The sequence below is a fragment of the Pinus tabuliformis genome, chromosome X (assembly GCF_031772625.1).
Source record: "Pinus tabuliformis cultivar Carrire ecotype Pingquan chromosome X, CPIR1, whole genome shotgun sequence".
Taxonomy (NCBI): domain Eukaryota; kingdom Viridiplantae; phylum Streptophyta; class Pinopsida; order Pinales; family Pinaceae; genus Pinus; species Pinus tabuliformis.
The window spans coordinates 793,037,437-793,063,329 of NC_142308.1; the positions used below are offsets into that span (position 1 = coordinate 793,037,437).

Genomic DNA, 25,893 nt, shown 5'->3' on the forward strand with positions numbered 1-25,893 from the left:
AAACTTGAAAAAACATATTAGAAACAACGCACAAACAGAAATTGTAATTCCTTGTCCATTAGGCAAAGAGGCAAAAAGTTTATCTTTGCGTTCGCTTAAAGGCATTCTCCAGAAAAAATCGAAAACGCTAAAAATAAGACTTGCATTCAACACAATAACAATGAAACAAGAAATAGTCATAGAAAACGTGGACTACAATCCATTTGCAACAACATCAAAGGATCTTTCAGCACAATCAAAGAAAGCAGGAAAATCAGGCCTATCGATTCAATCAAGATCAATGAAAAAATTAACAGAATTATCAGAGTTTGATCAAATATATCAAAGACAAGTAACTGACACACCTGTTTTCAATTGTTCATCATGTGAAACAACATTTTTCAAAAGAGACATCTTCTTTGTGAAACAAGAAAGTCAAGCAAAACAAAATAACATTAGGAAACTATCAACTAGTTTCGAGAATGTTAAATCTCGTGCTGAAAATTGCTAAATTTGTAAGCACTACAAAAAAGCAATTGAACATGAAACAATTGCTAAATATGCAGTTCCTGGACAGATAAGAAGAAACAATGGCACTAGAACACTCACAGAACTCACTAAACTAGAAGAAAGACTAGTTGCATTAAGATTGCCCTTCTTGCACATAAAAGAAATGGGCCATCGACATAAGAAGTCGCAACTAGGCTTAATTGGAGGAGTCATCAATGTCCCCACTAACATTTCCATAATTCAATCTGCATTGCCTCGAACTATAAAAGACACTGACACGGTTGTCGTTGTTCTCAAAAAGAGTTTGAGATTCAAAAGTGCTTATACATTTGGTCGAGTTCGAGTTCACAGAGTGATGAAAGCATTAAAAAAATGATGCAAAAGGATGCTTTACAAGCTCGAGAATGCTACCATAAATGACAGTTGGAAAGAGGCATTCCTACAAAATGAAGAGGCATATCAAAGTTCAAGTGAACCTGAAGATAGCGAACACGATAACCAAGACAACGATGAACCAACGACAAAAACACTGGTCCATGGATTCATTGATGCACACACTGTCCATGACCTTGTAAATAAACAAATTAACATTGCACCTGCTGCGGGATACATGCCATTAGGAATCTTCAAAGATAAGTACTCAGAAGAAATGAGTTTCCCATCGCTTTTCTATGGCGACAAACGTCTAGCTGACATCTCCAAAAACTTTACATATCAAAAGATTTGCCACTGGGAAGTGTTGCATAAAAACCACGATTTTTCTTATCATACTACAAACCTGTTCTATAAAGCAATTCGCATTATCATAAATCAGGTGTTGAATACAATGTGGATTAGAATTAGAAAAGGGCGGTTGAAAGGTAGACAACTAGTTGCAAAATACGTTAAGTCAAAACCAAACCTAGATCGTATTTTAAATTCTGACACTGGGTACATGGACCTAAAAGCAATTCGTACCTCACCTGACTACCACCAACGAATACGGAACAAACTCTATGCAATGATACGACAACTAGGGCTGCCCACTTTCTTTGTCTCCTTTAGTAGTGCAAAGCATCTTTGGGATCCTTTAATGCATGCATTGAGAGACATAAAACAAAACACTAGAAGACCAAATACAAATGAACTTGATGAAAATGAACCTAGCTCATTAATAAGAAACGACCATGTTACTTGTGTACGTTACTATAGATCTAGGAGGGATGCACTACATCAATTGATATCTCATGATCACAAGTATTATGGAGAGCTGACTGACCACTTCTATGTAACTGAATTCCAAAACCGGGGAAGTGAACATGAACATGGCTTACTTTGGATAAAATCTGCACCAATCTACGGTCAAAATACAAATATTGAAGTCGAACAATTCGTTGACAATTACTTGTCAACTAATTCACTCTTACTTGCAAGTGAACTTAGAGTTCTACAACACCATTGTCACACAAAAAGTTGTAGGAAGCATGCAAATTCTAATTGCAGATTTAATTTCCCAATACCACCAATGAAAGTAACAAAAATACTTGAGCCTCTTGAATTCGATAGTCTTAAAACAAAATCACATGCAAAGCTAATCTTCGAAACAATAAACAGCGCAAGATACAGTGAAAGTGATACATTTGATAGCTTTTTAGCGAACCTTGGACTAGTGCACAATGAATACATACATGCTATCCAGTGTACACTAAATTGAACAACACTCTTATTGCAAAGGAAACGAGTTGACACTTGGACAAATAACTTCGCAAAACATATTCCAGGAATTTGGATTGTAAACACTGATTCCCAATTTGTACTTGACTCATATGCAGCTGCAATGTATTTCAGTTCCTATATGACAAAAGAAGATAAAACACTCACAAGAACATTTAAAAACATACGCGAAAATCATGTGAAAGCAAAATCTGATATCCTAAATACCATTAGTTCTTTAGGAAAAGCTTTGGTCAACTTGCAACAAATGTCTGCGCAACAAGCAGTACATATTGTGTTATCACTCCCACTAAACTGTAGTTCACTAAAGTGTGTATTTATTAACACATCTTTTGTCGATGATCGTGCATTTGTTCTTAAAAGAAAAAAAGACCTGCAAAAGGAAGCAGATGACTCAGAAGACATAATGTGCCCATCAATTATTGACTACTATGTTCTACGACCTATCGCTATTGAACATATATGCTTAGCAGAATTTGCATCTAGTTATACAAAGAAAGGACACGAACGCAGAAAATCAAGTAGACCATATGTCATTCGATCTGTTAGATATAACAAATACAAGGACATTGAAAATCACTGTAGAGAGAAATTAATGTTATATTATCCCTATCGAGAAAGTGAAACTGTAATTAAGCAACATCACACAAGTTGGCAAGCTGCATATCTTGCATTCGAAGAAATAGTCAAGAAAAATGAACAAAAGTTCAAATTTGCTACAACAACTACATGGGGTGACATAGATGACGCAATGCACACAGTAGAAACAGAAACTAAACAAATATTTGACATAGATAGTTTGAAATCAAATGAAACAGAAACTATAACATTTAACAAATCGATAGATGGCAAATATGAAAACTACGACTTCCAAAATGACTTGGAACATTTGAAAGATACCAAGAAGTTTGCTCTACGATCTACAAGGCCATATGACATCGTCAAACAACCACATATACTTGAAGACGTAGAGTACTATGAATTAATGCGACAATTAAACACAGAACAAGCAAGCATAGTTACTGATGTTATAACAAGAAAATTGTACAGACCAGATGAGCTGATCTACCTGTTATTAACAGGAGGTGCAGGAACAGGCAAGACACACACAGCCAAGGCAATCTTCCAATCCTTAGTGCGCATACACAATGTGGCATTGCCTTATAACCCGTCACAACTAATAGGAATAATCACTGCATACACGGGCAAAGCTGCCTTTAATGCTGGTGGTGTGACATTGCATTCTGCATTCTATTTGCCCTTTAACAAAGCAGATTGCCCCTCACTAAAGAATGAAAAATTGGACACATTATCAAAGCATTTCCAACAATTGCGTGTACTCCTCATAGATGAGGCATCGCTCGTTGGTGAAACAACACTATATCAAATTGATAAGCGCCTGCGACAAATCTTACACACACCAACTTCATACTTTGGTAACGTTGACATGATATTCTCCGGTGATCTTTACCAGGCAAACCCAGTGAGAGACTCTCTGATCTTTGAAAACCCAAAAATCAACAAAAGCACAATTCCATACGATTTCTGGCCAGAGAAAATAAAATGTTATCGATTGCACACAGCCATGCGCCAAAAAGACCCATTGTTCATTGATCTACTAAATAGGATGAGATTAAACATGCAAACAGATGAAGATATTTCTTATGTAAACAATAACTGCTATAGCATCCCACCTTCAAGCCCATTTTTCCCATACATTTTCTATCGCAACAAAGATGTCCATATTCACAATGCGAAAATGCTTTCCCTAACAAAGGGGGAACAAATAATGATCGTTGCAATTGACAACTACGAGATTCCTGGATCGAGTTATTTTGCTTTTGATAAAGCAATCTCATTGCCATCAACAATTACAGTTAAACAGAACATGTTAGTTGAACTATATGCAGGAAATTACAATACAAACGATGGATTGGTTAATGGTGCTGAAGGGATTTTCAAATCCTATTCATCTAATAACAACAGGCCTGACATTGTCTGGATAGAATTTTCAGACCCAGAAATTGGGAAACAACAAAGAAGCGAATTCAAACAACTATACGACATAAATATATCACCAGATTGGACACCAATCTTTCAAATTGCAAAATCACTAGCAACGTCTCGTAAAAAATTACAAATTACATTTCGAAAACAATTCCCAATCCAATTAGCCTGTGCACGAACAATACACCGAACACAAGGGTTGACATTAGATCAACTTGCATTTAACCCAACTGGTGTCACAAAACATGGTCTAGTCTACACTGCATTATCACGTGTTAGAACTATTGACTCACTATACTTAGCAGCAGTAAAGAAAGGGATGGAACACATAAACACACTTAAAATTACAATAAGAGAACATACCATCAACACAAGAGTCCACAAGAATCCCAATGATGTCTGCAAAACCCTGGTCTTCCTTTTCCTCAAATTGCAGAGATACAAGTAAAATATACAATAGGAGCTTCTCCCTCAAGAGTCCAACCATGAAAATGAGCAAGAGAAGGCATAATATAGATGATCTAACTCCTTTCCCCACCTCTAGGGGTCGAGCTCAGCTTCCTAGGAGCTGTTTCAACTAATTCTAAACTGAGCACTAGATAATAGGCAGTCAAAACAACTTGCCTCTAAAACTTAGGTAATCTATCCATGCATTAAATATTCACTATTTACATCAAGGAAACTTCTAGAAGTGTTAAAGGAGAGTAAATGTATCCATGTGCCATGAAAATTACCCAACAATCCATCATTTACATACATCAAAAGTCAACCAAAGTAAAAACAGTGTTTTGCAGGCCGAAATAGTCAAAATGGTGAAATTTCCCTGAGTGGTCGCGCCCCTCCCTTGGAGTGGTCGCGCACATTGGCAACTCTGTTTGAAGGCCTTCCTGGTGTCCACATCAGGTGCAAGATAGCTTGTTAGAAAGGTATATGAGTATACTTTCCAACCCCACTGGAATTTCTGAATTTGGAGTTGATTTGACCCCTCAAAAGTCATTTCTCCCAAGGCAGCTTTCTGCAACTCAAAAAAGGGGCAGAAAGTCAAAATTTGCATGTATTTTGAGCTTTTGGAAGTCCAAATCTCCATAAAATTTTAAGTCCATCCATAGGCAAGTGTATTTTTGCATGGAAATTCCAAAAATGTAGAGTTTTCCCCGTTCTGAGCTGTCCCCACGAGTGGTCGCGCGCGGGGTGAGACCACTCCAATGGCCAAAACCTGTAAAATTCTCAAAAATGCCAAAAATGTCTCAAAACTCTCAAAATTTCTTGGGTTTGCTGCTAGGAGGAGGCTAATGAGTATCATGGTGAGTGAGAGAAGACTCGGCCAAGATACGGAGTGGGTTGGTCTTCTTCTTCCTCTTTTGTGCCTTGGCCAACCGCCTTGGATCCAGCGATTGTAATTTTGACATTTCTCTAAAACCATGACACCTGTGCAAAAAGTGAAGGAGGTTTTTCTTATTTGGCATTTTTTGGACAAAAACCTCTCTCAGTTTTCCAAAATTCATCTTTTATTGCTCTGGAACATCATTTGAGTGTGACTTGTCTCGATGTGTGAAACAAGGAATTTTGTCGAAATGGAGCGAAATGAAGGGGATAGGGGGCTTCTAAATTCTTGGGGAATTTTTTGGGAGTGGGGAGGGATGTTAGGAAGCAGGGGAAAATGGAATCTTAGAGATTGAGTGAGGGGAAGGGGTCGAAAAGGGCAAAACACAGGCCAAACCTAGAAAATTGCCAGATTGTAGCTAGAAACTAGGGTTTGTGCCAAAATGAGGAATTTGGCAGATCTAAGGGATGGGAAGTGTTTGATAAGGTACTTTAAGGATATGGAAAGGTGTATGAACATCAGGAAATAAGTTTTTCCGGTGATTTGACCATCCAAGAGAAATTGGCTTTCAAAACCCTAGGAGAGGGAAATGACCTTGCCAAGGCACAACTGAAGCATGAACAAGATGTAAAATGACTCATTAGACACTGACATGACAATGAAAACCCTATGAATGATGATAGACTCAGCTGAATGTAGACATGGACCAACATTTTGACAACTTTAGAAGGAGTTAAGGCAAACCCTAGACCTAATGCCTAGTGACCAAATTTTGCTTGAAAACTCTTTGAAATGACAAAATTTGACTTGGAAACTCTGAGAACACGTTGTAAGAGCATATTTGATCACTGGAGGAAGGCTGTAAAGACTGAAACTAACATTGGCTCCAATGGGGATGGTAGCTCCTTGGAGGTGCCAAGAACCTTAGACCTCTGGGAGAGCAGACCAGTGCTTGCAACCATTGGGCGATGGAGTCAAAAACTCAAGCTGAAATGCATGACTGAAAAATGATGACTTGATAACACAAATTGACTCTCACTCAACTAAAAACTAACTCAACACTTAAACACAACCGACAAACTGAAAATGATGCTCAAAGTGGAGCTTATTCATCAAAACCTACTCTACCAGTTTCATTCATCACCTGATCAAGTGAAATGAAACAACCAATGCAACCAAGTAAGTATCTCATCTGCTGTTTGAAATCTCCACAAGTTCTCACTTATGACCAACAAGAGAGAACTACTGAAAGGCAACTCCCATGACAACTTAGAAACAGATCCATTGAATGATATAAATTCTCTATCCGCCTCCAAAAGCACTGCATAAGGATCATGAAATTCTAGCACACTGGAACTTAACTCATCTAATAGATTACTTCTTGTTTCCTCATACCATGAATGCAAACTTTGATCTGAGTCTTGTGACGAGACCTCTGCTGAAAATGACAAAGAAACTGACTGCTGGATCAAATTCATATCAGCACATGTTTCAAGCTCACATGTGGTCAATGGAGAAAGACTTTGACTGCAAACCTCATCCAAAACATCAGCTATTGGATCATGAAAAACTTGAAAAGACCGCTGCAATGTATCCATTGAAAATGTATGACATCCTTCTAGCTGTTCATCTTTTTCTTGAGAAGTTTTACAAAGATTCTGCCTTATAAACTGAAATGCTTCGAAAGAAAAGGGTATAGAATCTTCCGGCATCATCAAATCATCTATTTCGGCTGCCATACCTTCATCTGTAATCTTCCCTTCAAGTTCATTTGGTGGCTGCAAATCTGATGCTACAGGATGCTCAAGCATTTTGTTATTTGTCTCATCCTCAACATTAACACTGAGAGATTGCTGATTTGTTATAGGATGTCCATTTAAAGATTTACTATACAACCTACCCTTCAAAAACTGAAATGATTCGAAACAAAAAGGCAGGGAACCTTCTTGTATCATTTGATCAAATATGTCAACTTCCATGCCTTCATCTGCAATTTGAAAACCAATGGCATTTGGGGGCTGCAAATCTGAATATGAGAAGTCTTGAACAAGGTTTTTATTGCCTTCAAGATGGTCTAGATCAAGACTTGTTGACAGCTGATTCCTAATTTCATGGAAGTTGTCTCTGATGAACTGACATGAATCAAAACAAAAAGGCAAAGATCCTTCACTTACTTCAAACTTTGATGCACTTTCCTCATCACTGTCATAGCTGATATGTGATGGCTCAACATTGTATTCAAGCTGCTGAAAATGAACTTTTTCCTCCCACAAACTAGCTGCTGATTTGTCTGCAAGATTAGTTTCTGTTTGGAGAACATAATCATCATCATATCGATCATAATGAGGCAAATCATCATCAAACATACACATCATATCAACAGCTCTCTCTTCTTCACAATGATCTATAAAACAATCACTATGAGATCCATAACAATTGGCATCAAAAATAAAATGATTTGAATCAGCAACTTGTTCTTCTTCAATCAGCGAGCCATGGGCTTGAACATCATAAGCATTTCTCACGTTGATCTTGTCAATCATCTTTTCCACTGCACTTACCAAAATATCAAGCTTCACCTCTAGAGATTTCGATTCTTCCGGATCTATGTTTTTCATCTCTTCTTCGTTCAACCTTGCCCGTCGGATCAGCAGATGCGCCTCTACATTTACTACAATGTTTTGCATCTCGTGAAGTGTTGCAATATCCCTTTCTCTCAGCTGAAACTACATCTCCGGATCAAAGGCGCCCGGATAGTGTAAGAGAGCAGATCTAGGAGTAGGCCTTATATCAACTGGCATCGAATAATAAACTTGATTAAATCTAGCCAAAAACTGTTGTACTGTCTCACCTGGCAGTCTTTTCAGCTGGTTATACTCTTCTACAATCAAGAAAAGGTTCTGCCCTATCATCCACCTATCGAGAAAAACTTTGACGAACTGCTGGAAATCTGAGATGCTTGCATCAGGCAGGGTTTTGAACCAACTCTTCACTTTGGCTTGCAAAGAAAGAGCAAAAAGCCTTATACTAACATCTTCTTCATCAACTTCAAAAAGATCTAGAAAATTCTCAAAATTCTGGACATGTTGCTCAGCGTTGACATTCTTACATTCGCCATCAAACATCGGCAAGTATAGATCATAGTTTTTGGGAAAAGCATGAAGAACAGAAGGTAAAACAAGAGGTTTATACCGATCTGAAATTTTACAAGGTGTATGGATATGTACAGCAGGTATAGAATCAGTCTTGGTCTCTTGAGGTTCATCAACTTGAAGATGGTCATCACAAAATTTAGAAGAAAGGTCTTGATCAAGCTCAAAGGTATGCAAATCTTTGGTATTCACAATCTTCAAAGGGAAAGAATCAACCGCAGGCCGAGGATCTCTTCTCAAATACAATATACTTTGCAAAGCCTTCTTGATATTCTTGGGAAAAGAAAAGAAATAATTTATGACAAAGAACAAAATGTCTTGGATGAAATTCCAACTTGAGTACCTGATCTTGCCATGTTGTCCTTTCATGTTTCTGCTGATCGGGATCATCCTCCAGTGGAGTCTTTGAATCTGATCTTGAAAATGATTTAGAGTCGCCAAGTGAATGATTTCAGCCTGTCAAGTGTCTAATCGTTGTTCACCATCAACAATCAGATCTGAACTTGATACATGTGCTGGGGTAGAATGCAAATGAAGTGTTGTATTCACAAGCTCACGGAGATTGACTGAAGCAGCGTTTATCTACTAACGCTGATGTAAAACAAGAGCGTTTTCGAAGGCTACCTGGCGTAGCTTCAGGCTCCGTCTAATACTTATGAAACAAACACATCAATCGACAAACAATTTTGTTCTCCCCAGTATGGTCGCCACTATGTTAGCGCTTGAGATTTCACCCTAGGCTGAGGAAGGTAAACCTTCAAGGCAACATCAAACCATTTCACCTCGTAGCTAGCCCTACGGGGTATGAGAAGGCTCTCTCCGGTCAATCTTGGTAGATCTTTCAATAGGATGAGATGACCCAATTAGGAACACTGATATTAGGCTAGTAAACTGATAAGGAGGGTTGATTTAAAGTTTTTTGGGGTTTTTGGTGGCAATTGGAGGGAGTGCAATTCAGGGTGCGGGGATTGAGCTCAGTTTTTGCAGGTGGGTCTTTGGGGCAAGGTAGGAGTTTGTGCTGATGCCTTTAGCTGAGATGGATGATCAAGGAGGAAAGAAGAGAAGCTAAAGAGGGCAAACAATGACTTTGAATCCTCTTTAGACAGTGGAAAACATAAACATTAAACAAATTTGAAAGCTGAGCATGACATGCATGAATTCAAACTTTATCACTTCATTTGTTTAATTAGCAGCAGTAAAGAAAGGGATGGAACACATAAACACACTTACAATTACAATAAGAGAACACACCATCAACACAAGAGTCCACAAGAATCATAATGTTGTCTGCAAAACCCTGGTCTTCCTTTTCCTCAAATTGCAGAGATACAAGTAAAATATACAATAGGAGCTTCTCCCTCAAGAGTCCAACCATGAAAATGAGCAATAGAAGGCATAATATAGATGATCTAACTCCTTTCCCCACCTCTAGGGGTCGAGCTCAGCTTCCTAGGAGCTGTTTAAACTAATTCTAAACTGAGCACTAGATAATAGGCAGTCAAAACAACTTGCCTCTAAAACTTAGGTAATCTATCCATGCATTAAATATTCACTATTTACATCAAGGAAACTTCTAGAAGTGTTAAAGGAGAGTAAATGTATCCATGTGCCATGAAAATTACCCAACAATCCATCATTTACATACATTAAAAGTCAACCAAAGTAAAAACAGTGTTTTGCAGGCCGAAATAGTCAAAATGGTGAAATTTCCCTGAGTGGTCGCGCCCCTCCCTTGGAGTGGTCGCGCACATTGGCAGCTGTGTTTGAAGGCCTTCCTGGTGTCCAAATCAGGTGCAAGATAGCTTGTTGGAAATTTCTATGAGTCTACTTTCCAACCCCACTGGAATTGTTGAATTTGGAGTTGATTTGACCCCTCAAAAGTCATTTCTCCCAAGGCAGCTTTCTGCAACTCAAAAAAGGGGCAGAAAGTCAACATTTGCATGTATTTTGAGCTTTTGGAAGTCCAAATCTCCATAAAATTTTAAGTCCATCCATAGGCAAGTGTATTTTTGCATGGAAATTCCAAAAATGTAGAGTTTTCCCCGTTCTGAGCTGTCCCCACGAGTGGTCGCGCGCGGGGTGAGACCACTCCAATGGCCAAAACCTGTAAAATTCTCAAAAATGCCAAAAATGTCTCAAAACTCTCAAAATTTCTTGGGTTGGCTGCTAGGAGGAGGCTAATGAGTATCATGGTGAGTGAGAGAAGCCTCAGCCTTGGGTTGGTCTTCTTCTTCCTCTTTTGTGCCTTGGCCAACCGCCTTGGATCTGGCGATTGTAATTTTGACATTTCTCTAAAACCATGACACCGGTGCAAAAAGTGAAGGAGGTTTTTCTTCTTTGGCATGTTGTGGACAAAAACCTCTCTCAGGTTTCCAAAATTCATCTTTTATTGCTCTGGAACATCATTTGAGTGCGACTTGTCCCGATGTGTGAAACAAGGAATTTTGTCGAAATGGAGCGAAATGAAGGGGATAGGGGGCTTCTAAATTCTTGGGGAATTTTTTGGGAGTGGGGAGGGATGTTAGGAAGCAGGGGAAAATGGAATCTCAGAGATTGAGTGAGGGGAAGGGGTCGAAAAGGGCAAAACACAGGCCAAACCTAGAAAATTGCCAGATTGTAGCTAGAAACTAGGGTTTGTGCAAAAATGAGGAATTTGGCGGATCTAAGGGATGGGAAGTGTTTTATAAGGTACTTTAAGGATATGGAAAGGTGTATGAACATTAGGAAACAAGTTTTTCCGGTGATTTGACCATCCAAGAGAAATTGGCTTTCAAAACCCTAGGAGAGGGAAATGACCTTGCCAAGGCACAACTGAAGCATGAACAAGATGTAAAATGACTCATTAGACACTGACATGACAATGAAAACCCTATGAATGATGATAGACTCAGCTGAATGTAGACATGGACCAACATTTTGAAAACTTTAGAAGGAGTTAAGGCAAACCCTAGACCTAATGCCTAGTGACCAAATTTTGCTTGAAAACTCTTTGAAATGACAAAATTTGACTTGGAAACTCTGAGACCACTTTGTAAGAGCATATTTGATCACTGGAGGAAGGCTGTAAAGACTGACACTAACAAAACAGATAACTAATATGAAGAGACAACACGAAGAAGTAACTGCTCCAGAGGCATCTTGTCTCTTAGAGACTTGCAACGTCTCAGAAACTCATAAAAAGTAACTAAATAACCTTCAAATCTATTCTTACAAGTTTTGTAGTACAAATATAGTGTTAATTCAGATTCTTTAATATTGTTCTACAGGCAGAAACAGGAAAATGTATCTGAAATAAGAGCTAAGCATCAACTATGCACACCGATCACAATACAGGAGTTGAGAAGCCTGAAACTGGGAACAATCTTTCACGGTTAGATTCTTGTAATATACAAAACAATAGTCGATCAAGTACATGGAATTAAATTGTTACGTGCTGACCTAGTGGACAACAAAGGGAATATGGAAATCACACTGAATGTGCCACATATCCTGATTGCTACTAATGAATCCAAACTTGTAGTCGGCCAGGCAATTTGTATCAAAGATTTCAAGATCTCTCCCAAAATAGTGTATGACCATGGGGACTGTACCTGCATACTTGTCCTACATGAGAAAAGCATCCTGGAAACAATACCACCCATCTGTACACAATACACATTTGTACCCACAACGACTATTAGCCAACTCACAAGCACAACAACTACATTCGCAATCGGCACAATAGTTGGTCTTGTAACAGCTGCAAAAGAAATAGGCAATCAATATGTGCTACATATCAAGGATGGCCCATCTCAAAAAGACAAAGCTACGGTATATACAAATTCAGTCATTTATTCTTTTTAACATTTAAATTATCTATACTTTTTAACATTTACTTAAAAGCAATTAAATTTAACACTAGTACATTTTGCAACTCAGGAACTCATCTTTTCAGTACATTTCAAGCAATTTTCAAATCCATACAACAACAAATTTCGAAACAAGAAGCACCAATGATGTTGTTTCGAAATCTTGCTAGAGGCAAAGAACATGGATCACTACGCACTTGCAGATCCACCTTCATTACAGCCGTCACTTCGAACAGAGTACTTGCAGACCTCAGTAAACTAACTACGTCAACAACAAAGGTTCTTTCATAGTGCAAAAAATATATATTATAATTCTTTATTTGTTGTTCTCCTAAATTATGCTCGTTCATTTAACGTCCTCTTAGCATTTTTTATTACAATATCCAATGCTAAACCTGTACTGAAACATGGACCAGGTTAAAGGAATGTTGACGATAGCAAACATACATGCAGAACCTTTTGTTACAATCTGTAACAATTGCTCTCTGCCCGCGGATACATTTGGAACAGTTTTCATGGATCAACTTAATTGTTCCACATGCAAAAATTTAACCACATATCGACACAGTTTACAATTGAATTGAATTATCCAAACAAAGACAAATGTTCAGTACAAGTGCATTCTAAAAGACAGTTTGCTACTAGAAATTTGTCCATCTTTAACAGGTCTAACATATGAAAAATATCTAGAAGACGTTGCTGATGTTACATACAATTTACGAGATTTCCACGTACACAGCAGCTTTCTGTTGGATAGTTCGGATGTCATTGTCCGTACAGATTGACATATTTTACCCTCTGTAGGATTTGACTTTTTCAGTTTTCATGGTGTATTTCTCTCCAATCAGAAGCACACGCTAGGAGTGCCTCATCTCCTAGATGGCTTCATGGACACAGTTGATGTATATAGTCACTATAGTCACTTTCAGATGTACATTTAACGGTTACAACTAATGTTTTTGTTCTTGTAATAATTAAGCTACATTGTATTTCTATTCAAATTACCTATTGTAGATCGTTTGGGTTAATGCAATACTTGGGTAAAAAGGGGCTTTTGCATATGTAAGTTTTCTTACAGCTTCTTTGACAAAGACCTGGCCCATCTAGTTTGTGCTCTTCTTTGCTCCCTTGGAAATTTCTTCATGGTTTAGAAAAAGAAGCAATTATGGATTATCATGGTTTAGAGAAAGAAGCAGTTATGGATTATCATGGCGGTTTTTGTCTTTTCTTTAAATTATGCTTCAGCATTGTCCTTTTGTGGGTTTGATGATGTCTTCATTTGTCCTTCATGTTGCAGAAAGTTTGGCTGCTTTAATGAAGCAACTTTTTGTTACGGTCCCAAGAATCTCTGATTATAACTTCATCCAATTTGTCATCATCATCTGCATGTTTTCAGATTTCCATTTTCTGCATGCAATAAAACCACGGTCACTTTTGGTCCATATTGAATGTAAAATGACTTTTCTTACTGAGCAAAACCCATATCTTCAATTGTGACCTATCTCCAATTTGTTGCATGTGTGGCCTAGTCAATGGAAAATGGGTATTAGCAATTAGTTTAAGATTCTATTATTTGTCTTGGGTGCAGTTCAGTCTATATGTATGTGTGTTTTGGTTTTTCGTTTTAATACACTGTAACAGAAAATAGGTGTGTCAGTTACTTGTCTTTGATATATTTGATCAAACTCTGAATAATAGTAATTATAAGAGTGCTATAGATGGGTTTAAGGCTGAAGTGTAATACTCTATGGCCAAGGGATTGACAAAGTGAGTCTCTGGAGATCTTATTCCACGAAGTCGTGAAATGTTGATTGAAATCCTCCACCTTTTCCTTCTTCTCCATCTTGATCAGGTTAACTTGCTTGAGAAGAGAAAAAGTTGATTTCCCTTCATCAAATTTTCTAAGAAAAGCCCTCGCAAAGGCATGGGTTTAAGGCTGAAGTGTAATACTCTATGGCCAAGGGATTGACAAAGTGAGTCTCTGGAGATCTTATTCCGTGAAGTCGTGAAATGTTGATTGAAATACTCCACCTTTTCCTTCTTCTCCATCTTGATAAGGTTAAGTTGCTTGAGAAGAGCAAAAGCTGACTTTCCCTCGTCAAATTTTCTAAGAAAAGCCCTCTCAAAGGCATCCCAACCAGCTATTGAAGCAGCAAGTAGATTATAGTATCATGTGGATGCTTTTTTCTCAAAGGTATAAGGAAACAACTTGCAGGCCACATCCTCGTGTTGTACATTCATCAGACATAAGGATAGGTAGAAATTCTTTATGTCGTCGTCATGAGTGACAAATTTTTTAGGATCATAGTTTGCCAAGAACCTCTTCGGTCATCTCTGAAAAAAAAGGAAACTATTAGGATTTTCAGTAGTATCTTTAAGTTATTTGTATAATGCATCAGTGCCTCAGTGATGTTATGTTGAATGGCATTTCTGCTAGCACATGACCAATTGAAGTTCTTATGGCACAGAACTGCGCTGGGCTTAAAGTTAGAATATGCATGCTTCATTGTTTTATATGAAGATGTTTGTGAATTTGTTTTTTCTTTGATTCCGTGCACACTGCTGGATATTGCAGGTTTATAATGTATACATGGGGAGTAAAGTGCATGATGACCCAGAGATAACCTCACTCCAGAATCATGAGATTCTTGCTGTTGTCCATGATGGCAGGTTGGTACCACAAATATTTCCTCTTTCAGATATGTTAACTTAATGCAAAGACCTCTCAATTTGAGGGAAGCTGTTAATATAGCATTTTTTAGAATATTTAGTATGAACTGTAAAATGACTGCTATCTTGGTCATTGAACTGTAAAATCTTTATTACACTCTGCTCTACCTACAGCATGGAGAAAGCCAAGTTATCTATGGTTTACAGCTACCGACATGGATTTAGAGGTTTTGCGGCCCAAATATCAGATACCCAAGAATTGATGAACTAAACCAGTTTTTACTCGATTTCTTGAACTAATATGTCTATGTTTTTGCATTAACTAAAAAAAAAGGCGAAGTCGTTGTTTTCCCAATATCCTTTTTGTTTAAATTCATACATATATTTATCTTTATAGCATCCTTCTGAGTTGCAGAGATGCCTGAAGTTGTTTCTGTATTTCCCAACAAGCTGAGAAAGCTCCATACAACACACTCTTGGGAGTTCTTGGGCATGCCAGATGACAATTCTTTGGAAACCTCAACTGACACTACTAGACTTCAAGAGGACATCATCATCGGTATCATAGGCATGTCAAGTAGGGCAAATTCAGTTGTTTTGCCATTTGGCCACCATTCTGAATGTCTCTGGGTGTTTTTAAGGAAGTTATTTAGCTTAACCAGCTATCATGGGTCAATATGAGACTCTGAATAGTATTTCGGTTTCTATTATCCTGGAAATACCGAGTTTGATAGCCAGATCAAGTTATGGGACCTTGCTGCAGGTGAGTCTGCTGCGATAAATTAAAATTTCAAAAATTTATAAATTTCTGATTTTTCACTTTTGCACAGGAAAGAGCTTCAAAGGGTACAATGTTCTGAAAACTGATGCAAACAATAATGGTCATCTCTGTGTTCTGGTAATGGTCATCTCTGTGTTCTGGTAAGTACGAATTACTAACTTCATTTCTGCATATAGTATTCAGTTTAACTCTGGGTAATGCATGATGTTAGCCTTGCCATTTGTTTTACCTCTCAAAACTCTTCTTGAAAAATTTGGACTGGGTTTATTCTGTTTGCTGATCTGACTTTATTTTTATCACAGGTGGCAAGCTGCAAATAAATATTTTTGCCAAAAATATTCTTAATTCCTTTGTCTGGCCACTTTTCTCAACCAAACCATCGATTACTGATGGAAAGCGAGAAGTTCATGGATTGGCAGTGTGAGTTAGGCAGGTGAATATATTTCTGTTTTGGCACTATTTTTTTTTAATAGAGTTTTCCATAACGTGAATTGTAGATTTATAGTACCTGGAAAACTCATTTTCACCTGGTGCTAATTTCGAATCGAAAGTCAAGTATTTGGGGCTAGCAATAAAGATTTTATTTTCTTGGTAATGTATTAGGTTTAGTACATTGGCATATGTATCTTTCTAACATCACAAACGCTGCAGAACTTCCTATGGGGTCAGAAAGCATTTTGACGATGCAGAAGGCACCGAAGCCAGTAGCATCAAACTGACATATTGTAAAAGGTAATGAACTGACAAAACTGCTATATGTATTCCATTTCAAGCAACCGAGAATATCATCATTGAGTTACCATTTGTTTTGATCAAATTCAGTCTGATCCCTTATAGGGTTTTAATAGGAAACTTCTTGTACCCTGCTGGGTACTTAAAAGTCACCAGTTAGGTTGCTATTCTAAGTAAACAAGTTGAATTCACTTAATAACATAAAAACATGTATCAATTAGCAATTTAGCCCTTGTTTTTCCTGTGGATGCATGTTAAACATGGTTTACGTACATGATCCTAACAATGTCTAAGTTGCAGGAATTGCAGTAATGGTGATGCGGCCAAGCCACACACCCATGAATTTTCTGAGGACACAAAAACTAATGGCACAGAGCCTATAGAATCAGTGGATGCTGAATTCTTCCCATCCAATCAAGCTAATAAAGAGAATAATTCTCTGCAACCTCGACCAAAGTCTTTTACAAAAAAGTTCAAAGAAGATAAACCTGAACAAAAAAGAGGAGCAACTGGCCATGGCAATGGCAGACAAAGACGAAGGCAAGCTCCTAAAGCTGCTTCTGAAAAGGGCAGGGTAAATCAATGTCCAAGGACCCCAAAACGGTAAATCTCAAACCCCAAAACGGTAAATCTCAAACTTCTTCCTGGGAAAATGTCAACTTAACAATTTCTTTTAGGGCGAGCTTATTTTGTTAAACTTATGTTTCGGCTCTCCTGTGGCATGCTAGAGTATTCTATGACTTTAAATGTTAGAAATTAAAATGAACCAAAGCATTAAAATAAATATAGACTAAGAATCTTCTCTCCAAATATGAGCTTCTACAAAAATATAAGCATGCAGATCATTTTCTTTCACAAGTTGATTGTACATTTGGTCAAGGGATATATGGTTTTATATAGGCAAACTACTTTAGTCCCCTGAACTAAAAAAAAAACTATAATGTTAGGCCCTCAAAGGTTTCGTTTTTATTGAAAATTGAATCTCTTTGGGCTTCTGACGTCTCTTTATCTTCCTGAAATTGAACGATCCCAACGTTTGTTGTTAAACTTAGGTTTCTTTAAAGGTCAGAAAACTGAAATGAACCAAAACATTAAAATAAATATAGGCTAAGATTTTTCTCTTTAAATGTGAGCCTCAACAAAACTATAAATGTGCAGATCATTTTCTTCTTTGTGTCTATTTCTTGAGTATGATTTTCTTCTTTGTGTCCATTTCTTGAATACTTCGTTTCTATGTAAAAGGCAATAAACCTTACATGAAAGTCCCTTAAGATTTGGTACAGAAATTCCCTGCCAACTACAGCTTCCTTTTTTTGTAGCTTATATGTGTGCATCTGCTAAAACATTTTTATGAAGAGGCTGCTTCAATTAAGGTTGCCAGCTCTGTGCTGTATATTTTATATAGCAAAGTTCTCTTTCTGTTGACACAATTGGCAAATCTGCAAGAGTGGAATCCATCACCAACATTTTATAGTAATACAAATGTCATTTAAGGTGAAATCTAGCATCATTCTTGGTAGTACTGGTTCTGTAGCTCAGCCGGTAGAAGGGCAATATAGAATTGAAAAGCACAAGTTTTTTATGAATCCATATCTATTGCAAGGGTCCCAATATGATAGACAGAGAGGTTAATAAAGGACATCAAAATGCTCTTGTGGTTATTGGCTACTTGAGGAGTTAGTAGCACGTTACACTTATCAGGGGTTATTAAACTGTGATTTCAGTCTCTGGCTAGGGTTAGGGTTAGGTAGTCAATTATTTTTCATGACTAACAGCATATTTTTGTATATAATCAGCATTTTGGATTTGTGATAACTCGATATATCACTGATCAGTTGATTAGATTTTTTATTCATTATAGATTAGTATCGTGTTTGCAAAGGCTCTTGTTGGTCAGATTTTAAGGCTTAACTTTTGATTAGGTAGTAGAATTGGTAGGCTTAACTCAGTGCATTGGTGTGGGTTTATAAACATGGGATTAATTACGATATCCCTTTGGAGTCTATTTTAGTATTGAAGAATTTCGTTCACTGTTGAAAGGCAGGAAAAGACTGGCCAATTTTGTAATCAATCCCTGAATTTACCATTATGCTTTAGGAATCGGTTAGGCAACTAAATATGAAGCAAAGATTATAGTGATGCAAGGACCATCTGTAGGCTGAATGCTAGAAAGCTGTCAAGTTTGAGCGATTTTATTAATGGCTGGAAACTGTATTAAAATTGAAAGCTCCAAGATTTTCTTGAGGAAGTAGGGAGCTTGTATCACTGTTCACATAATTAAAACGGGATGATGTCAGAAGGGGCAAGATAGGTTGGCAGGTAAAATGGCAAGTGTGGGGATTAAATTAGGGCCAATTTATCTAAAATAATGACCTTTTAGTATGGGATAAACTACCAGGACTAGAGTATTAAGGTGTATTTAAAAATTATTTGTGGAATGACATGTGATTATGGGCTACATATAATGACTACGTTCTTGAGGATCATTACCTTATATATTCTCATTATAATTGAATTGAGACGTTGATGGAATGCAAACAGCTACAAGGTCTCTTTGGAAGCTTAAATTTTACTCTTTATAAAGGAATCACAATGTCACGAAAGTCATTATAGTTTTATTTGTAGAAATGAGCAAATTACAAGTATCAATCTGTCTCTTAGCTTGCCAGTGCTCAGAGAGCAGTTGCAAAAATGACCATCTGTATATTAGAAACCATGATACCTGCATAAGTAAGTAGTTCAGTCATCTACGTTAGAGTCTTATACATGGAGGCACAATAAAATAGAATATAGCTAGTATTACGTAGTATGCTTTATAAGAAAGGGCCAATTGACTTGTCATGTCTACCAATTGTTTATTAGAATAGCTTGGACCTAATCTAACACTAAGATTTCATTTGAGATCTGCCCGTGATGTCAGATACATCACCTAATTTCCCATTTACTTTTGCTGTCACATAAATCATTTCATATGCCATCTTCTTCCGATGTCAAATAGATCGCTTAATTGTACCGATTGCTCACTTAACGTAATTTTTTTGTTTTATGGCGATCATTAAATACTGGCCTCCTCCAATAAATGCTCCTCATATTGGATTATATCCCCTCCGATCTGATCTTCAAGTATTTCAGCTCCATTCCAAATCAATCCGTATATGTACTTACTTCTGCACGTGTCAGGAATTTATCCCGCATTCAACTCTTGCGATCTTGCATGGCTTTCCTTATTTGGTTGTACAGTAAAATATTCTCAAAAACCCAGTTCCATTCACACTTAAAACCAGCTTGCAAACACATTGAACTCTTTTATAAATTGGCAAAAGCAATGCCTAATTTCTCGCTTACAAAAGAAAACCACCTTCTGCACCTAGATATTGACATACATCTCTCTGCTTCACATTACATGGAATCCATTAGCATAAGCCAACTTACTCAAGTGGCGGCATTGTTTCTCTTAGCACTTGTTCTCATGACTCTTCTGATTATCGACATCGTAAAAGTAGAAACACAAAAAACAAAGAAACCAAGAAAACAATAACATCACGAACGAGGAGCAAATGATTCTACAACAAGTACTTGGCATGATTATGGAGTATGTTTGAGTTATAGCTCACATCTTTGTGGAGAGACAGTCAAAATTCTGAATCTCACGCCTATTTTTGCGTTATTTTACGTGTTGTCTTAATTCCCCGCTTCCTTGTCTGTTACAGGTCTACGACAGATGCTTCAAATATGCATTTGGATCTGCCATGGTGTTGAAACTCTCATTTTTTATGCTTTTATTGTCTCTGTTGGGATGCTGATGATTACAAAACTAGCATATCAAGCTGACAAAGGAGAGGCACTGCAGACTGCCCTGATTGGAAATAACAGCGCTCCTTGAATCTAAAGAATCTAAACTCAGGACTGATAAATGTATCATTGATGCCAGTATTCCAGTTTCGTTTTTCCTATATATATGAAAACTTTCTGAAAAGAGTATCAGTCTGCTTCATAGGCATAATGTCTTAATTGTTAGCATTCGTGCTTGTCTTGTATTCTTCACATGTTACAGTCTCTCATAAGAAATGCTTATTTTCAAGGTTTTGCATCCCATCAGATGGTGTTCTCGTCATTTCAAATTATACAAGTATTTTAATGTGCCGAAACCAGTGAGAATGATCTTCTTTTTGTCTTACGTGTACTCAACCGGAATTGATATTGAATCACTAGTTTTAACTTGATGCAGGGACTTGCTGCCTCGCAGCTTCCCTTGTTTAAATATTATTATGACAGTTCATACTTTTTTTTATTGCTTCTCGATATGCATCAAAAGCTCTTTCTCAGACAACTTTCATTTTCCATGTCAATTCACTAATCATTATTATTACTTTTGTCCTAGTTTTTGACACAGTTGCAATTCAAATTCAACTCAATGTTGATTTGGAATTCCCCTATTTTATTATTTCTTTTGAACTTATTTTTCCAACATATTCTTTTACTTCACATAATAGTTTGACTAGGTGGGCTTCTTTTGCTTGGAAAGCAAAGTCATTGATGAAGTTCTCTTTTAGGTTCTTCGTTGTGAATGATTCCTCTCTGGCTTCCTCACTTTTGTACAATTTGTATGGTATATGATCCAATCTACTTGGGATTACATGGGGCTAACACATATTCATCCCTATACCCAATTTTCTTCTATTCTTTCTCACATTCATTCATGTGATCTATAGGGTAAAATCTAGCTTAAATTTTGGGATGTTTGTGGTTGATGATGATTTTCTTATTTGAAACGTTTTAAAAAGTATGTGGTGGTGGCCATCCAAGTTTCCAAGTTCGAGGCTGGATATCCCACAATATTGATTCTTAAGCAATAAATGATTACATTAGGCTTTGTATTCATCCTTATTCACCAACTAGTTTAGAAACTTTGTTGATATGTATTGATGGCAATTCCCATTCCTTGAATCTAAGCACTAGTTGTGAAGTCAATTTTATTTCTATTGATAGAAGAAAATGGTTCTACTTTATTTTCTTTTTGTACACTATGGTCACCACTTTGATGTAAAAACAAGATCAAAATTTTTCTGTGGAAATGGCCTCAATTGACGAGCTCGGTCTTGCCTTCAATTCATAATTTTCCATATACTATTCATAGAGTTCGGTGTTAGGATTTTGGTCGATTGATAACATTTAACCATGAGGTATTTTTCTAGATTCATTTGGTTCGATAATATCATGATCGACTTGGATAAATTGGAACATTTGTTTTTCTTTAGTGTCTTCATCCCAATATTTTGTCATTGGTTTTCCTTTGGGAGGGTCAATCTAATTTTCTTATTGTTTCCTTTTAATTTTCCCATGTCTCTTTCTAGTTATATTATTTCTTTCTTATTTCTCCTCCAGGGTTGACCAACTAGTGTTAGATATGTCAAAATACATTTGACTGAGTTTATGACCTCAAATTCAATAAGCGTTGGAATCCCCATGACAATAGTTTATATGCTATTAAGTGTACCAATAAGTTCAATGAATATTTGATTTACGAGCTTCAATTAATTCATGGATATAATAGCCCAATTTCCCCCTTCTTAATCTGTGTCTCCTTTGGGAGAAAATTCACTTGAGAATTGAAATTGACTACAACTTCGGGAAGGATTTGTCCCTCTATTTCATAGTCAACTTGTTGGTCTTATTCATCATAGGGTTTGTCTATAGATGATCAGGTGCTCAAGTTTATGCTCAAAAATCAAAGTGTCATAATCTAGTTAAACCCAACTTCATATCAAAGAGTTCATCATTCTAAATCCAACAGTGTGAACGACACTCAAATCTGAGCTCATATGCAGAAGTTAGAGCAAGTCAAATTTCAAGTTTGATTTGTCTACATGGCAAGATTGGTTGACATGGAAAATCCCTTCAGCGAATGAGGAGGCACCAAGTGGAAGTCCACCATTGGCCCCCGCATATCACAAATAGCAATTGCAGGTGGAAAGGCATTACAAAATTGGCTCCAGAACAACCAGGTTTGTGATGTGATAAGGCAATCATAAATGACAATCACAATTGGTAAGGGGAAGGTATTATGAAAATCAGCCCCCGACAGGTTGGTTTGCAATGCGATATCGCAATCGCATATCGTAGGAAAAACAAGGTCACAGACTTTAAGACTCTAGTTCTTTGCCAATTGTAATGAGCGATAAGTTCTCGGACGCGATACATTTATGGGACACAGTTTAAGTTCCTGTCGGGTCCGCCAATATCACATTGCACAATTGCCGCTTTATTTACGAGACCATCCATCAGGTTTTTATGCCAATTTCGATTTGCGATATGACTGATAGGTTATGGCCCGCGGAGTGGCAAAATATTCACTCAGTTAGCATGTTTTGGAGTAGAAATGAGGGTTTCTATTGGTTTTGGAGTAATTTGTGGAACAAAACGTGGGAGACATAGGAGAAGTCATAACTTCTTCAGTTCTTATCCAAATTGGATGAAAAAAGAGGCTAGATAGCCATTTTTGAGTATTTTGAACTCATTGAGATAGGTTTTAGATGCATTTGAGCATTGTAAACACATTTTACTTGTAATGTTGAGCATAATAGAGAGGCCAAAGCATTGGAAGCTGGACCAAGGAGACGTAGCCCAGGAGGGGTAAACTCCTCATCAAATCTCTATGTTGTGTGTTGTATTTTGATGATTCTTTGTTGTTATTTTTCTATTGTCCAACATATGTTTTATGTTAAATTGTTTATAACATTTACATAAGAACCTCTCATGGGAATCAGTAAATTAAGAAAATAGTGTATCTTTAAGAAATTTATAAGAAAATGATAAGCATCTTGGGTTTTATTCTGAATGGGGAATTAGCACAACACTACTAACATGCTCCATCTTTAGATCAAGTTGGTATAAGCACTGGTTTTTGCTTACTAGATTTACATTGTGAAAGAATGATATAATTGTTTGCAAATTTATGTTATGCTTACAAGATAAAACTCAAAGGAGGTGAAGGAAAGTTGGTTGGAAGCCCTGAAGTTGGGTCAAGTGGAAGAAGAGAAAGGTTTCCAAATTCTTCTACACCAGTACATCCTCAAGTTGCAAAATTTGCAGTTGAGTCTTCAGAGACCATGTCTCATGAAGGAGAGCCTAGAAACATGACATAAGATGAGAAGACCTTCAGAAAGGCTTTCTTTGATATGAAAAATATGGTGAAGGTCCTCTATGAAGAGAGAAATAGCAGATTAGAAGGAGAAAGTTCCAAATCTCCCAAAGGAGAAGGCTCTTCAAGAGGAGGTAATGGAAAAGGAGGTAATGGGAATGGAGACTGTTAGATCTACTACTATTAGCTATGTTAGCCTTGTTTCATGTTTTATGAAGGCTCACAGAGGTCGGTTCCTTTTCTATTTCATTCTCCTTATAGCTCCCGCTAACCTCCATTTCTTCCTTCCCCATAAATTCCCCTTATTTCCCTTTAAAGCCCTTTATCCCTGTTTTTGTCTCAAAACCCCTCATAAACCCTTTTTCGGGCTCCCGGGCTTCTTTTTGTTTAAAACCCATTAAACCCTTTATAAACCTCATTACCCTTTAGAAAAGCCCGAAAGCCTTTTAAAACTCTGTATAAAACTATTTTTTTTTATTCCCAGGCGCAAAGATTAACCATAAGACTATCATCATTTAACACCGTGCGCATACAAAGAAATTTAATATTGGCGGGACCTTACCTGTCACATCACCTCGAGACATGTACGTTAAATCTTTTCCACCCGATCCTCCGCCTGTTGAACCAACGCCATACGCTTTCCTCACTCCCATAACTTGCACGGCCAATAACCTGCGGGGAAGTGGTTTCCTGCCTGCCACATGTCGCAATTTAACCGGATTTCACCCACCTGTACATAAACTGTCATTCCTGAAGAGTGGTGCGGGGAAACCGCTTATTGCCCTTCTGGTATGGTTCCCCACGCGTTAACTTCCGACCATCTTTGTCTCCTGTCAATCATTTGATCGTCAATCTTGCGATCGAACGACCCTCGTCATTCCATTCCTATTTGCTCTTGATGGCTTCCATACGTTGATCTCCACCGTCCGATTTTTCTGATCCATGGCTAGTATTCAATCCATCTCGCCTATGTGCCTTCCCATCACCTCTCACCAATAGATCTAGGCCGTCCATTTGATTCATCCAACGACCAGCGTTCTTTCTAGGCTCTCCGTCCATTTTCAAGGCGTTTTTCAGTGTTTTTGGCTTGACTCATGCACGTGAAGAAGGAAGAGATGATCCAGTGACCTGCGCATTAAAATCCGCAGCTAGCACATTCAAATAACAGCACAACCGAGGAAGAAAGGATGATCCTCGAGCATTTATTCGTGAAACATTCCACCTGTTCAAGGAGTACAACAAAGTACCAGAGAGTGTCAAATTTGTTAATTAAAATAGTCAGAATGTATCAGAGACCCATAATAGTTTGTAAATGTGGTTGGTGGTCAGTTATGACCCCTCCACGCATAGGTTAGCAGAGAGTTTTGTATTCAACCTCCATATATACCCAGAAAAAAGATTTAATCGGGTTGATGAGTGTTATTTTGTTGTAAGCTTCAACTTCTGGAGACTGTAACTACTGTGTAACCTGCAGCTTCTGGTCTTCATTTCCAACTAATATAAGCTTCTTCTGCTATTAATTGCTCACTTTCCACTTCTCCTCCCTGTTCCAGGCTGTGCCTGTTTTGCATTTATTCATGTGCTGTTAATGTTTAGCATTAGAGGGGTTGTCATCCCACCTCTGTGTTAGGATTTAGCATGTATCATTGAATTTGTTTGCAGGTTTCTGTTATTTTAATGCCAGAGAGTTGTCATCCTGTCTGTGTATTAGAAAACAGATTTACAGACCTTTTAACTGGTTGCAGCTGGCCATCACAGGGTCCTGTGCATCTGTTGGTGTGATCAGTGTTCTCCATCCTCACATTTTCTTTAAATCTGTGAGTAATTGGTGGTTAAAAGCCTTGTAGCATGGGGGTGTTCACCCATGTCTGGGGTTAAGCATAGTAGAAGTGGTTATTTGGCTTGAATTTTAAGCATTTCTTTCATTCATCCACCATTTATCCAACTTTTTGTTGAGTTTGGAATGTTCCCGAGCATCTCTGAGATACAACCTAGGAGAGTTTCTTGGGGTGATAACACTAATTGGCATCGTTGCC

At 37.6% G+C, this 25,893-nt stretch overlaps 3 protein-coding genes across 4 annotated transcripts in view; all 3 read left to right on the top strand.

The window, feature by feature from the left end:
• LOC149142205 (uncharacterized) overlaps positions 1-25,893 on the top strand; it is a 61,249-nt gene that overhangs the window by 10,432 nt on the left and 24,924 nt on the right. The window lies entirely within an intron of this gene.
• LOC149142206 (uncharacterized) lies at positions 875-16,329 on the top strand. The gene is made up of 7 exons (XM_089451421.1): positions 875-1,901; positions 2,301-4,516; positions 15,109-15,203; positions 15,378-15,430; positions 15,619-15,762; positions 16,034-16,124; positions 16,287-16,329. The coding sequence occupies exons 1-7, from the start codon at positions 875-877 to the stop codon at positions 16,327-16,329; spliced, it is 3,669 nt and encodes a 1,222-aa protein (XP_089307547.1).
• On the top strand, positions 15,123-17,357 carry LOC149142207 (uncharacterized). Of its 2 annotated transcripts, none has more exons than XM_089450034.1 (3): positions 15,123-16,417; positions 16,636-16,716; positions 17,017-17,357. In XM_089450034.1, exons 1-3 carry the CDS (start codon positions 16,374-16,376, stop codon positions 17,321-17,323), a joined length of 432 nt encoding a protein of 143 aa, XP_089306160.1. In that variant the 5' UTR covers positions 15,123-16,373; the 3' UTR covers positions 17,324-17,357. The 2 variants fall into 2 exon arrangements, with proteins under 2 accessions (XP_089306160.1, XP_089306161.1); XM_089450035.1 differs by having other exon boundaries at positions 17,026-17,357.

Excerpts from the sequence above, each read along its gene's own strand:
- LOC149142206 (XM_089451421.1), top strand. The coding sequence starts at position 875 with ATGCTTTACAAGCTCGAGAATGCTACCATAAATGACAGTTGGAAAGAG. Across the intron at positions 15,431-15,618 it reads CTACCGACATGGATTTAGAG|AGATGCCTGAAGTTGTTTCT; the intron begins GTTTTGCGGCCC and ends TCTGAGTTGCAG. Across the intron at positions 15,763-16,033 it reads TCAAGAGGACATCATCATCG|GAAAGAGCTTCAAAGGGTAC; the intron begins GTATCATAGGCA and ends ACTTTTGCACAG.
- LOC149142207 (XM_089450034.1), top strand. The coding sequence starts at position 16,374 with ATGGAAAGCGAGAAGTTCATGGATTGGCAGTGTGAGTTAGGCAG. Across the intron at positions 16,418-16,635 it reads TGGCAGTGTGAGTTAGGCAG|AACTTCCTATGGGGTCAGAA; the intron begins GTGAATATATTT and ends CAAACGCTGCAG. Across the intron at positions 16,717-17,016 it reads AAACTGACATATTGTAAAAG|GAATTGCAGTAATGGTGATG; the intron begins GTAATGAACTGA and ends TCTAAGTTGCAG.